Source organism: Mugil cephalus, chromosome 5 (assembly GCF_022458985.1).
Source record: "Mugil cephalus isolate CIBA_MC_2020 chromosome 5, CIBA_Mcephalus_1.1, whole genome shotgun sequence".
NCBI classification, from domain to species: Eukaryota; Metazoa; Chordata; class Actinopteri; order Mugiliformes; family Mugilidae; genus Mugil; species Mugil cephalus.
This window is the reverse complement of record NC_061774.1, coordinates 5,457,733-5,472,693: the sequence shown is the minus strand read 5'-3', so window position 1 is coordinate 5,472,693 and position 14,961 is coordinate 5,457,733. Positions and strand designations below refer to the sequence as shown.

The window sequence follows — 14,961 nt, the reverse complement described above, 5'->3', positions numbered from 1 at the left end:
GGATTTTGTCATAAAACAACTTGCTTTAAATAAAATGAGAAACAAATCTGTCACAAGTCTTTACTTTCAAGGAGATCATAAACACACATCACATTCAGCATTTCACATAAGAATACACACTTTCTTCTGCATTCAATTCTTTCTTCTTTCTTCCTCTTGTAGGTTTCGGTCCAGAGAAACGCAGCGCAGCATAGTTCAGATTATCTTCGGTCTGTGCAGCAAATAAGAACAGAGAGTCACGCTGTTACTTCAGTTTGCGGGGGAAATATTCATAAAATAACATCAAATCATGTTATATTGGTTCATAACTTACATATTCATGAACTGGTTGGCTTAAGTTGTCTGGTTTTGCTTGTGAAGTGCTGCCTTCTGACCCTAACGATGAATAAAAAGTGTAATATTATGTGCTTAATCTGATTTTTGGATTAGGATCCACACCATCATACAGTTACATACATTAATATGGTACAATTCAGGTTTAAAGCGGGATAGGTGAAACAAGAAATATGGAGACTTTTACATTAATTATATCCTGTTTTGTATGATGTTACACTTTCTTCCTTGAACAAAACCACAACATATATATATATATATATATGTATATGTAGTAAACAGCTCTTACCTTTGTATAGTACACACACTGCTCTTGGAGTTTGACGGCATATGAGAATGATATTTATGATCACAGATATGGCCAAACAGATTACTGCTACCACCAACACAATAAATTCAGAACCTGTTGCTGCCTCTAGAAAACATGAAAACAAACAGCATGAAGGTGTTTGAACAACATTTTATGAGACTAAGTAAGAACATGTAAATCATTCCTACCAATTGTCAGTTTAGTTCCATTTCCAAATAATATCTCTCCACACGTGGCCACAGCACAGTAGTAAGTCCCAGCATCAGAGGAGCTGACGTTCTTAGAGAAGCTGTAGACACATCTCTTCTGACTGTTGGATTTCTTCTCACATTCATAATGTGTCTTTCCCTCAGTGTAAACGATGTTTGAAGGAGATTTCTGTGATCCATCTCTGAACCACAACACACTGAGATTTCCTGGACACGTCTTGTTCTCAGATTCAGAGAGGACTGAACACTGGAGAGTCACTGAGTCTCCTGGACGGACTGAACCTGATACTGTCTGAACAACAGTATAGTTTGACGTCCTCTCAGTGTTTCCTGTTTTAAAAGATAAGATTTACATTGTTGGCTAAAGTATTTGCTGAACTATATGAAATTAGATGATATAATTACCTTTTACTAACAAATATGTCCCACTCCATTCAGTATTCCTGAGCCACTCTGCAATTCCACAGTGATAGAGTCCCTCGTCCTCCTGGGTTATCCTCGAAATGGTCAAGTTGCTGAAATTGTTATCATTATGAACCTCCCATCTTGAATTAGAAAACTCCGGTGCGTACTCAGGCAGCACAGATTTCCGAAATTTTACAATAGATTTCAGAGTATCTGGGACAGTCTGTTTGTACCAGTGGATTTCTTTATGGGTGGTCTCAGTATTAGACAGAGCACATGTTAAGGTAGCCGCTTCACCCAGTTCAACTGGTATGACTGGAGTTAGTGTATCTGAAATGAAAGAAATCATGCAACACATAAAACATTAAGAGACAGTGATGTAAAAAAAACAAACAAACATGCAAAGATAAAATATATGAACATACATACATCTATTAAGAAAATACTTACTTGCGTGATGAAGAACAAGCAATGTGACCCATAACACGATCATCTTGACATTGGCTCTTCTTAGAGACCTTGTTGGTATTTCACTGACTGTAGGCTGTGATGTAATGTGGGATGTCACAAAGTGAAATGCATCTGATTGGTTATCGTAGAATACACATTTAAAGGGCATTTCCTGCCACATTGTTCTCGTCCAGGTTTTTGAGGATCAACAACAAATCTTTTTCATAGACAATGTTCACTCTTTTTTGTGTGAAGTGGGAAAACTTCACTGTGAATGGGACAACTAATTCACTGATGTTATCACAAATCAGAAATAGATTTCTTTTCTTAAGTCCCCAGCCCAACTAAGTAAAAGAGAAGCAACATACATTCTACTGTTACTGTTTTAGCTCATCATTTATTGTTTAGTGGATTATCAAAGAAAATATATCAGCTATGCTCACTGGGCAAGTTAAGACAATGGCAACCAGCACCCAAAGTCCAAATGGCACTAACAAAAGGAAGCTGATGTTTGTATGTTGTGTAAATTTGACCAAATAGATCCACAAATGTGTCAGTACATCAGTCACACAAATCTTTATGATACAAATTTCCACAAGTAAGTGTCTACAGAGCACAAAAGCCACCGGTGACAAGAAAACCACAAATCTACCAGTAGCTGTTCGCAAGTGATTATAAAAAGACAGCAAGTAACCAAAGGGTTTTCAAGTTACAGAACCGCTCAGATGACATCACAGCCACCACAGCAGCTGAATGAGTTTCTCTTTTAAAGCAAGTGAAGAGATTACTGCAACTTGAAGCATGGGACTGTGCTGTGAGAAGAAGCAATCATGGTCAGGAGCTGGAATGCATGAAACAGAGTCAGAAAAGTTTTATTGTGAAGGAGTCATCATGGATTGGATCAGAAGGAGCCGATCCGTAATGGAGACAAATATTATACATTCATTCAGTACTTTTATTTCAATTTCTCACAATCTTCCAGCCGCTACAAATTAAAATATCAAACTTAGTGTGGTGAAGTTTTGTCCCCTCCTTCTGGTACGGAGTGTAATTACACCAACAAGTCAGTGTGTGGATGACGTATGCAGGTTAACCATGGGCTGTCACAGTACTGCAAATATAAAGATGGAGAAACCCTCTGTGCTGTCAGCCATAAGTTTCCTGGAGTGTGGGTTTTGAAGCTCAGTGTGAATACCATCGCCATTTCTGTCCCCTCATCTGACTCCTAACTCAAGGCTAATGCACAGACAGAGAGGTGGAGCGTGAGTGAAGCTGAGGAGGGCAGTCATCAGCCTGTAACAGCAACCAACTGTCACTCAAAGTGGTCGCCCCTAATCATGCATAACTTAAAGCTTTAAAATAACTTGAATCGATGAGTTATATAAACACACATACACCATATAGCCGTCATGAATGTTTGTTCGGTTCTGCAGTTAAACTGGACATTTTACCATAAATGTTTGCTGAAGGCTAGGCCAGCCTCAAGTGGCACTACAGTTTTTGCAGCTTAAGCTTTTCATTTTTACCACAGGTAGTTGGTGCTTGAGGTGAACTTACCTCTGATGGGTTGCAGAATATGGTGTGAGACCGGCACTATCCACTGATCAGGTCATGTGATGAAAACACTTACAACCCAGATGGGTGGACATGCTGAGTTTACAACCATTGTGGTGTGATCTCCTATCGATACTGCTGTTGAGGAGCCAGATACTGAAAATATTTCCTGGGTGTGTTGAACTTGGTTTGTAGTACAGAGCTTAGGCTGCTTCTTTGTTGTGGTTGGACTACCTCTGCTAGCTATGTTCTTGGTTTGTTCTTCTAAATGGCTTTACACCACACAACCAGCAGTGCAATACATAATAATAGCAGCTGGTAGTGACAAACAAGATTAGCTGTGCTGCACAGGATTTGTTTGCATTGTGTGCTTAACCCGTTGATGCACAACATCGATCAAAAGTGGCTCGGCTGCTTTTTTCCCTCCTACATCTTTGCAATAATTTAATTTCATCACTCAGTATTCCAGGTATTCCGCAATTGACTTGTTTTTGATCCAAAAACATGCTTATTTTCTTTTTTACCTTTTTACTTTTTGAATAAAACCCCTTTTGAGTTACTACCCTTCTAACACACAACATGGGTCAAAAATGACCTATATCCATTTTCAATGTTATTTTATGTATGGCTTAGTGTTTCTATGATACATCTTTGAAATGAACATATCTTATCATTTACTATCCCAATTATGCAGCAAATATCCTGTTTTTGTTGATCAGAAATCGCTTTATATTCCATTTTTACTTTATGAACAAACAAAACCTTTTGTATTTCGACATCAAGTTTACAAACACACACATTTTCTATGCTATTTGGCATGAAACTGTAAGACATGTTTCAGACATTTCACAGCTCAGCACAGCTCCCTTTGCATGTCTACTGTATGTAAGTTGTTTTTCCATTATTCTAATGTTACTTTGATTGGATTCAAAGATAACATGACCACGGTGAGCTATCCAGAGGAAGTGAAAGGCTATTGTCCTCCTGAGCACTATTCATGATGACAAAGGAGTGGATGACAACAGTCAGAAGAAGAAACCAGGAGTGACCCAGTGCTACAACAAAACAAAAGGAGGAGTGGACACAGTGGATCAGATGTTTAGCAACTACTCCTGTAAGCCTAGAACCAGGAGGTTGCCTGTGGCTCTCTGGTACAACATGCTGGATGTTGCCACCCTCAATACTTACACCATCTTCATGACCAAACTGTAAAAGCATGTTAATGAGGCAGTGGAAAGATCACAGCAACCACCCAGCCACGAGAAGACATCAGACAGTAGGGCCAAAATAAGAGGAAGAGGTGTGCAATGTGCCCAGTTTCCAAAGACAGAAAAGTCAGCAGGTGGTGTTGCCAGTGCACCAGGCCTTTGTTCAAAGAGTACACTTAGCACATTTAGTGATCATTTGTGGAAAATTGGGATGGCAATTTGTGCTCTAGTGATGTGGTCAGTTCTATTTTATTTTATTTATATAGCACCAATAACAATGCAAATTGTCTCAAGACACTTTACAAAAACTGTCCTGAAACCTCCAGAGCAAGATGAAGGAAACAGTCCCTTCTAACAGGAAGAAACCTTGAGCAGAACCAGCTCCTATGGAGGAACTCATCTCTTTAATTTTAACTTTATTTTAAAGCAATTTTTGTTCATAAAGTATGAAAGGAAAAATGGAAATAATGATCTGGAGTAGTCAAAAACAAGATATTAAAATAGTACTTGGTATTTTCAATGATAAAATAAATTGATTTCAAAAGTAACAAAGAAAATCTCAGTCAGCATCAAATATGCTAGGAAATGAATGTGGGTCATTTTTGACCCATGTTGTACATTAGAAGGGGTGTCCATATGTTGTGCAAAAAAAGGGTTTAATTTCCCCCTGAATGTCACCTCGTGTCTGGGATCAATAACACATACACATTCATCATCCAGAAATTTATTTTCATAATGTGCATTTAGAAATAGAGATAGGGCAAGAAAAATAATAGAAGATACATATTTTAATGTCAGAAGTAACAAAAAACGTGCACATTTTGCAGCTTAAAGGCTTTAGCTTTTGATTTATTTTTTTAAGTCTCATGTTTTTTTTTTCCCCTACAGGAAAAGAATACAAACAAGCATATGCAAAGTCATGATATGATACTGGCGAAACATTGAGCACATTGTGAAATAGCAAGTAAGCGAGTAACCCACAGTAGTCATTTATTAAGCCACACTGTAAAGGGCCGTTCCACAGAAACACAAATTAATCAGCGTTTAACTCAACAAGCAGTTGTTTCTCTGGGCTTCAGCTCCTCCTTCCTTCTTTGTCTAAGTGCTTTACTTGCAGAGGTATACAATTTTTGACCAGGTGTTTTCTGTTAACGAAGAATAACAAAAAATATTAGCTTTTTGATCAAACTTTTCACACTCAGATGATTCAGTAAGTTTAAATTCACTGGGGGCAAGAGCTGACAATGAGCGATAGCTATAAACCGTCTGTCCAGCGGCTTTATGCTCTGCTCACGTTATACAACACTCTTCCAAATAAAACAAATCACTTCAAAATTTAAATGTCAACAAAATAAAAATCATAACAGTTGCACCTTGTGTGCTGAAGACCAATATGCAGAAACTTCTGCTTACATTTTAGTCCAGAAGATGAGATTGTGCTCAGTCTTATCTCATTTAGTTACATTTAATTCAATATGCAGTTCAAATATTTAAACAGAACTTACCGTCATATTGTTCACATACTGCACTTGGAGTTTGATAACAGATGAAAACAAAATGTACAATGACAGATATGGTCAGACAGATGACTGCTATCACCAGCGCAGGAAATTCAGAACTTGCTGCTTGATCTTGAAAACATAAAAATACAGTATAAATGTTTTTGGAGATTGCATGAGAATTTGTGAGAACATATTTCACAAATCAATCATACCGAATTGCAGTTTAGTTCCATTTCCAAATAATATCTCTCCACATGTGGCCACAGCACAGTAGTAAGTCCCAGCATCAGAGGAGCTGACGTCCTTAGAGAAGCTGTAGCCACATCTCTTCTGACTGTTGGATCTCTTCTCACATTCATAATGTGTCTTTCCCTCAGTGTAAACGATGTTTAAAGGAGATTTCTGTGATCCATCTCTGAACCACAACACACTGAGATCTCCTGGACACGTCTTGTTCTCAGAGTCAGAGAGGACTGAACACTGGAGAGTCACTGAGTCTCCTGGACGGACTGAACCTGATACTGTCTGAACAACAGTATAGTTTGACGTCCTCTCAGTGTTTCCTGTTTTAAAAGATAAGATTTACATTGTTGGCTAAAGTATTGGCTGAACTATATGAAATTAGATGATATAATTACCTTTTACTAACAAATATGTCCCACTCCATTCAGTATTCCCGAGCCACTCTGAAATTCCACAGTGATAGAGTCCCTCGTCCTCCTGGGTTATCCTCGAAATGGTCAAGTTGCTGAAATTGTTATCATTATGAACCTTCCATCTTGAATTAGAAAACTCCGGTGCGTACTTAGGCGGCACAGATTTCTGAAATTTTACAATAGATTTCAGAGTATCTGGGACAGTCTGTTTGTACCAGTGGATTTCTTTACGGGTGGTCTCAGTATTAGATAGAGCACATGTTAAGGTAGCCGCTTCACCCAGTTCAACTGGTATGACTGGAGTTAGTGTATCTGAAATTAAAGAAATCATGCAACACATAAAACATGAAGTGACAATGATGTAAAAATACACCATGCAAAGATAAAATATGAACCTACATACATCTATTATATATCATATTATTATATATCTATATATAACATATCTATTAAAGAAATACTTGCAAGAAATCACTCACATCCTTGATGAGGTACAAGCAGTATGACAATTAACACGATCATCTTGACATTGGCTCTTGTTAGAGACCTTGTTGGTATTTCACTGACTGTAGGCTGTGAAGTATCGTGGCATGTCACACAGTGAAATGCATCTGATTGGTTATCGTAGAATACACATTTAGAAGTGCACTTCCTGCCACATTGCTCGTCCAGGTCTTTGATGAGAATACCACCTCATTCTTATCCAGTCAGTCGATGTCTTAGACCATGAGTGTGTTTTGTTTTAGTATGATTGTTTGGAGTTATCTAGATGGTTAAGGTTAAGATCAGATACCCGATTTTTTAGACAAACCATCTTCAACAGTACAGAAGTAAAATGGTTACAGCATTACAGAGCATGCTGCAAAACCACATCCATGGTACAGTCTGTTTAGAGGGTGATGCTAGATTAGCGGTCAGAGAAGATGATTTGAGAGGATAAGGTCAATAGTTTGAATGCCCACTACGTCCTTACCCCACCTCGCACACCTCATGCATGACTGCCCACTATTAAGAGTGCCCCATAATGCAGCGGGTAAAGTTTTGAACATGTCACAATTTCTTAGTAAACATATTTCTAAAGGTGCTATTGACATGGAATTTTCATCAGGTGTTGGTAACAACTCAAGTAATCCATACATAGAAAGAACAGAGGGAAAATGTATTTAACACAATAACTGACAATAACCAGACTATGTTCTCACAGTATTTTACAGGCTTGTCCAAATGTTATGCAGCAAACTTTAAATGAGCTTCAACATGTTTTTTCTTCAGAAATACCTGAGTCTTGCGTGGTGAGTGTGCATACAGGCCATGGCCGTTGAGTGCATTGCTTATTGTTTTCTTTGAAACAATTGTACTTGCTAATTCCAGGTCTTTCTGAAGCTCTCCACAAGTGGTCCTTACCTCTCGGACAACTCTTCTGATAATTCTTCCTCTGTCAGAAATCTTGCAAGGAGCACTTGGTCGTGGCCGGTGTATAGTTGAATGATGTTCTCTCCACTTCCGGATTATGGCCCCAACAGTGCTCACTGGAACATTCAGAAGTTTATGAATTATTCTGTAACCAAAGCCATCAGACCAGATAATGACACATCATTTTATAGGCCATCAGTTTGGACTGAACCAGCTGATATTCATTTGCACTGAGAAGGGGTAGGATGGCTTTCTGATCACTGATAGATTTCATCTGGTGTCTTGGCTTTCCATGCCTTTTTCCATCTCCCTTTCTGCATGTGTTCAATATGTTTTCCCTCTGTTATTTTACATTATTGCACATAACTTAATTTCTGAACTGATTTCTTTTGGTTTCTTTCTTTCTATGTATGGATTATTTGGGTTGTTACCAACAGCTGGTGAAAATGTCATGTCAATAGCACCTTTAGAAATATGTTTACTATGAAAACTTGTACGCGTTCAATACTTATTTTACCTGCTGTATGTGTATGAATTGATGTTTTAAAAGGAAGCATTGATTGATAAATTAAAGACAACAAAAGACAATAAAAATATGGACACTTCGGAGTAGGGTTACGATATCAGAGTTTCACTTCACAGTTATTGTGGACAGAAAATGACACAACAACAATATTATCATGATATCATCAAAAAGGTAATTAAAAGCTGATATAAGTCAACTTTCATTAAAAAAAATCAGGAGACACACCACCAACCAAAAATTACACTCTGCAGGCTATATTAACAATATAGTTATTCTCATTCTTAAAGTCATTCTCATCAAAGTGTCTTGAATAGGAATCAACTCTCGCTGTATTGCCTCAAACTCACCGTCTTTGCCTTCTTTTGACCTCCACTCATAGTACGGCCTTCTCTTGGGTCTGAAATCTTGTCCAGTTCAGAATCAGCATTTTTCCTTTTCAAAAACTTCTCCATTGCTGTCATTGCAGTCTTGGTAGCTACGATGCTGTGACTCAAGTATTACATGATTACCCTGCCAGTCACTACTACAGCACAGACACTCAACAATGGCATATTATTTGCACACAATAATTAATTACTTTTGAAAAAAACAGTGGTTGGAAAACACTGCTCTAAAGATTAAGTCCATACTATGGTGACATGTTAGGCCCCACCTGCAGCCTGTAACCATCAACGGTCGAATGTGTAGAGGTGGTTGGTGGGGAGGCAGCACTAAGAAGAAGGAGACCTCACAGCTGATCAAACTGATACAGAAGACGGGCTCTGTGGTATCTATCAGGATAAGCCACATGATAAAAAGATACAGTATATTCCTTGGTATGCTGAATTTGCTTCTAACCACAACCCCCCTTCTCTGCATGTTGCTGTTTATTGCGACTTGACTATTTCAGCTAACTTCACATTCTATTCCACTACAAATACTAACTTTTGTCCATGTTTTGTCAGCACTGCAGTAAACATGCGTAGCTTTAGATGAGCTGGTTGGACTCATGTGCTTGAAAGTCGAATCCTGCAGGATGCAGGCCAATCACACATGAACACTGAACATTCACAAAGCATTTGAGACATTTATTTTCAGAATTTGTCTTGACAAAAAGCATTCCCAGGTGTCAAATAAAAAAGGTGTAATAATAAAGAATATTCCAAGCTGATGCAAAAAAAAAAAAAAAAAGTCAGAGGTTTTGATATCTTACAGAACAAAAACAAGCATATATAAAATCATCAGTTGAATATTAAACACAAGAAGTCTGGGTTTTATCATGAAATTGCAGGTTAGAACAGAACAAATATTTATTCATTGTTTTAAGAAATCACAGTGCTGCAACTCACCCCATGGATTCACACATTCATATTGAGCATTTAATTTGATGGAAGACATTTTCTTCTGTTTTCATCTTTCTTCCTCCTTTATCTTGTAGCTTTTCTTCCAGAGATAGATAACTCGTGAAGAGGTGCTTTCTGTGCATTGTGATGAAAAAAGAGGTATCACGATTTTAATCATAGCTTTTAGTAAAGAATCGGAGATCATCAAACAAGTTCAAGTACAAATGTCAATAAATTAAAAATCTTTACTTTTTTCTCTTGGCTATTTGTATGACTTGCTTTGAAGATAATATTTAGCGAGGAACACATGGAACAATAGAAAAATATTCTAGAGAATATTAAAATACATATCAGTAAAAAGAACTTACCGTCATATTCTTCACATTCTGCTCTTGGAGTTTGGTAACAGATGAAAACAAAATGTACAATTATAGATATGGCAAGGCATATTACTGCTATCATCAGCGCAGCAAACTCAGAACCTGCTGCCTGATCTACAAAACAAAGAAAGAAAATATACTGGATCAGTTCATTGATTGAGGCTGTTACGATGACACCAAAAAGATTCTGACAAATCATCAAAATCCTACCAGTCTCCAGTTTAGTTCCATTTCCAAATAATATCTCTCCACATGTGGCCACAGCACAGTAGTAAGTCCCAGCATCAGAGGAGCTGACGTCCTTAGAGAAGCTGTAGTCACATCTCTTCTGAGTCTCAGATCTCTTCTCACATTTATTATTTGTGTCTCCATCAGTGTAGATGATGTTTGGATGAGATGTCTGTGATCCAGCTCTGAACCAGAACACACTGAGATCTCCTGGACACGTCTTGTTCTCAGAGTCAGAGAGGACTGAACACTGGAGAGTCACTGAGTCTCCTGGACGGACTGGATATGATACTGTCTGAACAATAGTCCTCTCAGTGTTTCCTTTTTAAAACAAAACAGTATTAAAAACTGAGCACTTGTAAACACATTTTCTGCATTTTATTATAATTTTATTATTATCATTATTATCATGATAAGAAGGACTGGAAAACTTAAAGTAAATCAAACCTTACCTTCTACTAACAAATATGTCCCACTCCAGTTAATCTTTATCCACTCTGTGACTCCACAGTGGTACATTCCTTCATCCTCTTCAACTGTCCTCAGTATAGTCAGGTTACTAAAACTGTTATCAGTACGTAAGTCAAATCTTGATTGAGAAAATTCAGGTCCATACCTAGGTGCCGCAGATTTATACAGCGTCACGATTAATTTAAGAGTATCTCCAACAGTCTGCTTGTACCAGTGGATTTCTCCATTGAATCCTTGAATGGAACATGTAAAGTTTGCAGCTTCTCCAAGCTGAACTGTTTTCATTGTAACCAGCGTATCTAAATGAAAGGAAAACACAGACGAAGCATTCAAATCATTTATGCCTGGAAATGTTACTTTCCAAATGTTTTTTTATGGCGTGTAAGTTCTCTAAAAAATTTTAGCAAATAATAAAGCAATCTTGTGTATGATGTGCAAAGGTTCAACTACAAAATTATCTATTTAGTATATAAAGTCTCAACTGATAAAACATTTGGACAGAATAAAAATGCACTTACATACTGGATGAAGACAAAGCAGTGTAATCCATAACATGATCATCTTGACATTGTGTCCTGTGAGCAGACTTGCTGGTATTTCAATGAGTGAAGGAAGTGAGAAGGTATTGAGGTCACATCATAAAATGCATCTGATTGGTTAACACAGAAAATATTCAAAAGCGCCCTTCCTGTCACGGTGGTCTCACACGGGCCTTTTATAATCTCTCTTTCATGTTTTGTTCTTTTCACTCTTAAAAACATTGTCTAATCTTGGTTTTATTTTTTTAAGACTCTTAAGCAATAATTGTCATGGTCACTACTATTCTTTGTGGTATGTTCCACAAGAAAAGTCCACATTCTGCATCTATCTATTAAAGTTGTAACAGTGTGTCTATTAGAGAAGGCTCAGGGTCAAGTGAAACACCTTAGCCTCACAAAAACAGAGCTAATGTCCTTTTTATTTATTTCATGGCAAACCATTCAGCATTTATTGTTACACAGGCCACATGTGTCAGCCCCATGGCAGTGCCAGAGAAAACGTATACAATATCACGATATATGACACTTATGACTCTCTGTGACTCACAAAGAAGTGGTCCAAGAGTTTTTGGAGCTGACGTGGAACAATGAAGGTAAGACAGACAGCAAACAGCAAGTGATGGTACCAACTTGTCACTCAAAGCAGCCATCCTCAATTATGTATAACTTTAAACTGTTAGACTATTTAAATGTGCAAGCTATATAAAACTTCATCCCCACAGTTGTTAATAGGGAAGCTAGTGTAACCCCTCCCTGCACCTGTCACTCTAAGACAGGGTTAATATCAAACAGGAAATGAGGACCAACTCTAACTCTAGACTCGATGAAGAGACTACTGGTATCTACTCAACTAAATTTTGATTTAGATCTGTAATGTCTACCCCAAATAACACACAACAGACTGAAAGTTTAAAGGAGGTATATTATACAAAGATCTTTCAACCACAATTGAACCCAAAATACAAAAAAAATATATAAAATACAAGTAACAAAAACCTCTGAGATCTCAGGTACTGAAAAGCAACCTGTCCCAAAAGTTCAAATGAATAAAAACTAGGAAAAAAATGGAAAAATGGGCCCAAATAAAAAAAAATAAAACGAGTGCACTCAAAGTCCTACTGCCCTCTTTAACAGTGAACGTCCAATGGTAAGTATCATGGTGAAGATGAAGATGTGGATGGAGATATGGATGACCTCACGCCCAAGGGAAAGTAGCCACTGGGATGGAGATGGGGATGGATGACAGGGTAGGAACCAAGGACTGAGGACCCAGGCGAAGGACTCAAAAAAAACCAGCCTACACAACCATGCAGGAAAATTATCTCATTTAGTCCATAATAAAAAGGTCAACTCGAATGTAAATAAATAAATGCACTACTTCTCAGTGTAAATTTCACTTTTCTTCTACTACCATTTTCCATGAATTTTTAATATCTATCTTAACTCATAGTAACCAAAACATGAATTCACATAAACATTTCAAAATAACTGTTTCCCTCCCTCTCTTTTTTAACATAACTCATATTATTCACATGAATTACATTAACTTTACTATTCACAACAGTACAAAACACCATTTTAACTCAACACACTCACTAGCTTAGCTGCATGAATTTTTTTCTGTCGAGGCCTAACACTGATTCAGCATTACATTAGCCTGCACCAAGCCTACTATCAAAAGTTTCACTCACAGTAATAAAAATAACAACACAAAATTCATAAAGCACAAAACATAGTCTTCTGACACTAATACATTACTCCAACCTGTTTCGAGTTTATCCCGACTGGTTTTAGAGAGAGTTCAAGGCTAACTTAAGTTCAGTGTTTAGCACTCTGATAGCAAATTAGCATGCTAATGTAAACATCGATCGTTACTCACCGGGAAATCAATTGTTTACACAGTTTACGTCGTCCTACTCAAACTCGCAGCTCGCTGATAGTCTCTTCTCGTTTAGTTTCATGACTTCTGAGTTTTTTATCATTTCAATTCTAACTTTTCCTCTTTTTTCTCTTCTCACATCTACACATGCACCATGCATCGGTCAGTGGACTTGCAAAGATTTGCGCTAAAGTACGATGCACACACCTGTCAGCTTTTGGCTCACTGAAAACAGCGCTCAACAACTGCCACCTCTGTTAAAGGGGCAGTAACACATATACAGTTTTTTTTTTATAGGAGAAGATGTTTTTACTGCTCCACTCTTGTGAAAAATAGCCATGCATTTAATTTTGAGGGAAACATTTAGAACATAAATAGATCATATAAAAATACATTTCCAAAGCAACTACAATTAACTGGGGTTTAACTAACCCTGGTTACACTAGCAATAGTGCTAGAGACCAAAAACTGGATTTTTGTACCAGGAGTCTCTTTTGTGTACTTTTGAGGAACTGCAATTGTGGTGTTGGCTTCTTTTGTCAGCCCCTGAGGTTGTCACTAGGTCCATGCCCACTGTGAGATATCGCCAGTGTCTTTTGGCAGATTTTAAATTATCAATGGGGAAATCGATTACCACCCGTCAATGAGCAAATGAAAGGGGTTTATTCTGTCACAGTCTAGTGGAGCTCTATCTTTTACTATCGCTGTTGTAGACTGCGGGTGTCTGTTTGAATATAGTCCAATCCGCACCAACATGTGTTTCATGGAGTAGTACCAGCCCACCTCTTTGACCATCTATATCATTCTCACAGATTTGCATTTTTTTCTGCATATGCGGCAGTGACGTTTGAATGGCTTCTGGTACATATTTATTGAGGGTGTAATGATTCATCCACTACATCGATGAATCGATTTATTTTCCTACGATCCAACTACATCGATCTGTACTCGGCAAGTTGGCTGTCCGGACGGCCAATGGCAAAATTAATGTATGTGCTAATGCTAATGCTTCGTCTTCACGACTCCTCGCCTCTCTGCCTCGTCCCACCAGTGAGACGCAGTGACCTGAGCAAAAAGAAAACAACTCGATGAAACGTTGGATAATTTAATGCGCAGCGTCGGTCACCACCATCATGTGATATTGTCAAGAGACTCAAAAGAGGAGATAGTAAACAGAAACAGACAGGTGGTGGTCATCTGGTAAACGGTATTACAACGCTAGTTATCTACTCGCCAACTCAATCCAGGTTTGTCTTGTTGTAAATCGGTGAATGCACACGTATAAGGGCGGGTTCCAAAGCAACAGACCAATCACAATCATGAGCGCTGATCCGCCAGAAAAAAGGACAGCGTACGTCTCCTACTCCTAAGTCAAATCTTGATTGAGAAAATTCAGGTCCATACCTAGGTGCCGCAGATTTATATAGTGTCACGATTAATTTAAGAGTATCTCCAACAGTCTGCTTGTACCAGTGGATTTCTGCATTGAATCCTTGATTGGAACATGTAAAGTTTGCAGCTTCTCCAAGCTGAACTGTTTCCATCATAACCAGCGTATCTAAATGAAAGGAAAACA

At 38.0% G+C, this 14,961-nt stretch overlaps 2 protein-coding genes across 2 annotated transcripts; both read right to left on the bottom strand.

The window, feature by feature from the left end:
- Positions 1-4: 4 nt before the first annotated feature.
- LOC125008540 lies at positions 5-13,657 on the bottom strand. The gene is made up of 12 exons (XM_047585827.1): positions 13,386-13,657; positions 11,486-12,803; positions 10,949-11,266; positions 10,479-10,817; positions 10,257-10,382; positions 10,007-10,023; positions 1,708-1,801; positions 1,258-1,587; positions 832-1,182; positions 623-748; positions 314-375; positions 5-211 (listed from the first exon to the last, which is right to left on the bottom strand). The coding sequence occupies exons 2-12, from the start codon at positions 11,526-11,528 to the stop codon at positions 95-97; spliced, it is 1,923 nt and encodes a 640-aa protein (XP_047441783.1). The 5' UTR covers positions 11,529-12,803; positions 13,386-13,657; the 3' UTR covers positions 5-94.
- On the bottom strand, positions 5,194-7,685 carry LOC125007660 (signal-regulatory protein beta-2-like). Its single transcript, XM_047584392.1, has 4 exons — positions 6,610-7,685; positions 6,184-6,534; positions 5,975-6,100; positions 5,194-5,614 (listed from the first exon to the last, which is right to left on the bottom strand). Exons 1-4 carry the CDS (start codon positions 7,001-7,003, stop codon positions 5,577-5,579), a joined length of 909 nt encoding a protein of 302 aa, XP_047440348.1. The 5' UTR covers positions 7,004-7,685; the 3' UTR covers positions 5,194-5,576.
- Positions 13,658-14,961: the final 1,304 nt, after the last annotated feature.

Coding starts and splice junctions, on each gene's coding strand:
- LOC125007660 (XM_047584392.1), bottom strand. CDS start 7,003: ATGGTGTATTTTTACATCATTGTCACTTCATGTTTTATGTGTTGCATG. Junction 6,535..6,609: donor GACATATTTGTTAGTAAAAG/GTAATTATATCA, acceptor CTTTTAAAACAG/GAAACACTGAGAGGACGTCA. Junction 6,101..6,183: donor TGGAACTAAACTGCAATTCG/GTATGATTGATT, acceptor TATGTTTTCAAG/ATCAAGCAGCAAGTTCTGAA.
- LOC125008540 (XM_047585827.1), bottom strand. CDS start 11,528: ATGATCATGTTATGGATTACACTGCTTTGTCTTCATCCAGTAT. Junction 10,818..10,948: donor GACATATTTGTTAGTAGAAG/GTAAGGTTTGAT, acceptor TGTTTTAAAAAG/GAAACACTGAGAGGACTATT. Junction 376..622: donor AGTGTGTGTACTATACAAAG/GTAAGAGCTGTT, acceptor ATTCATCGTTAG/GGTCAGAAGGCAGCACTTCA.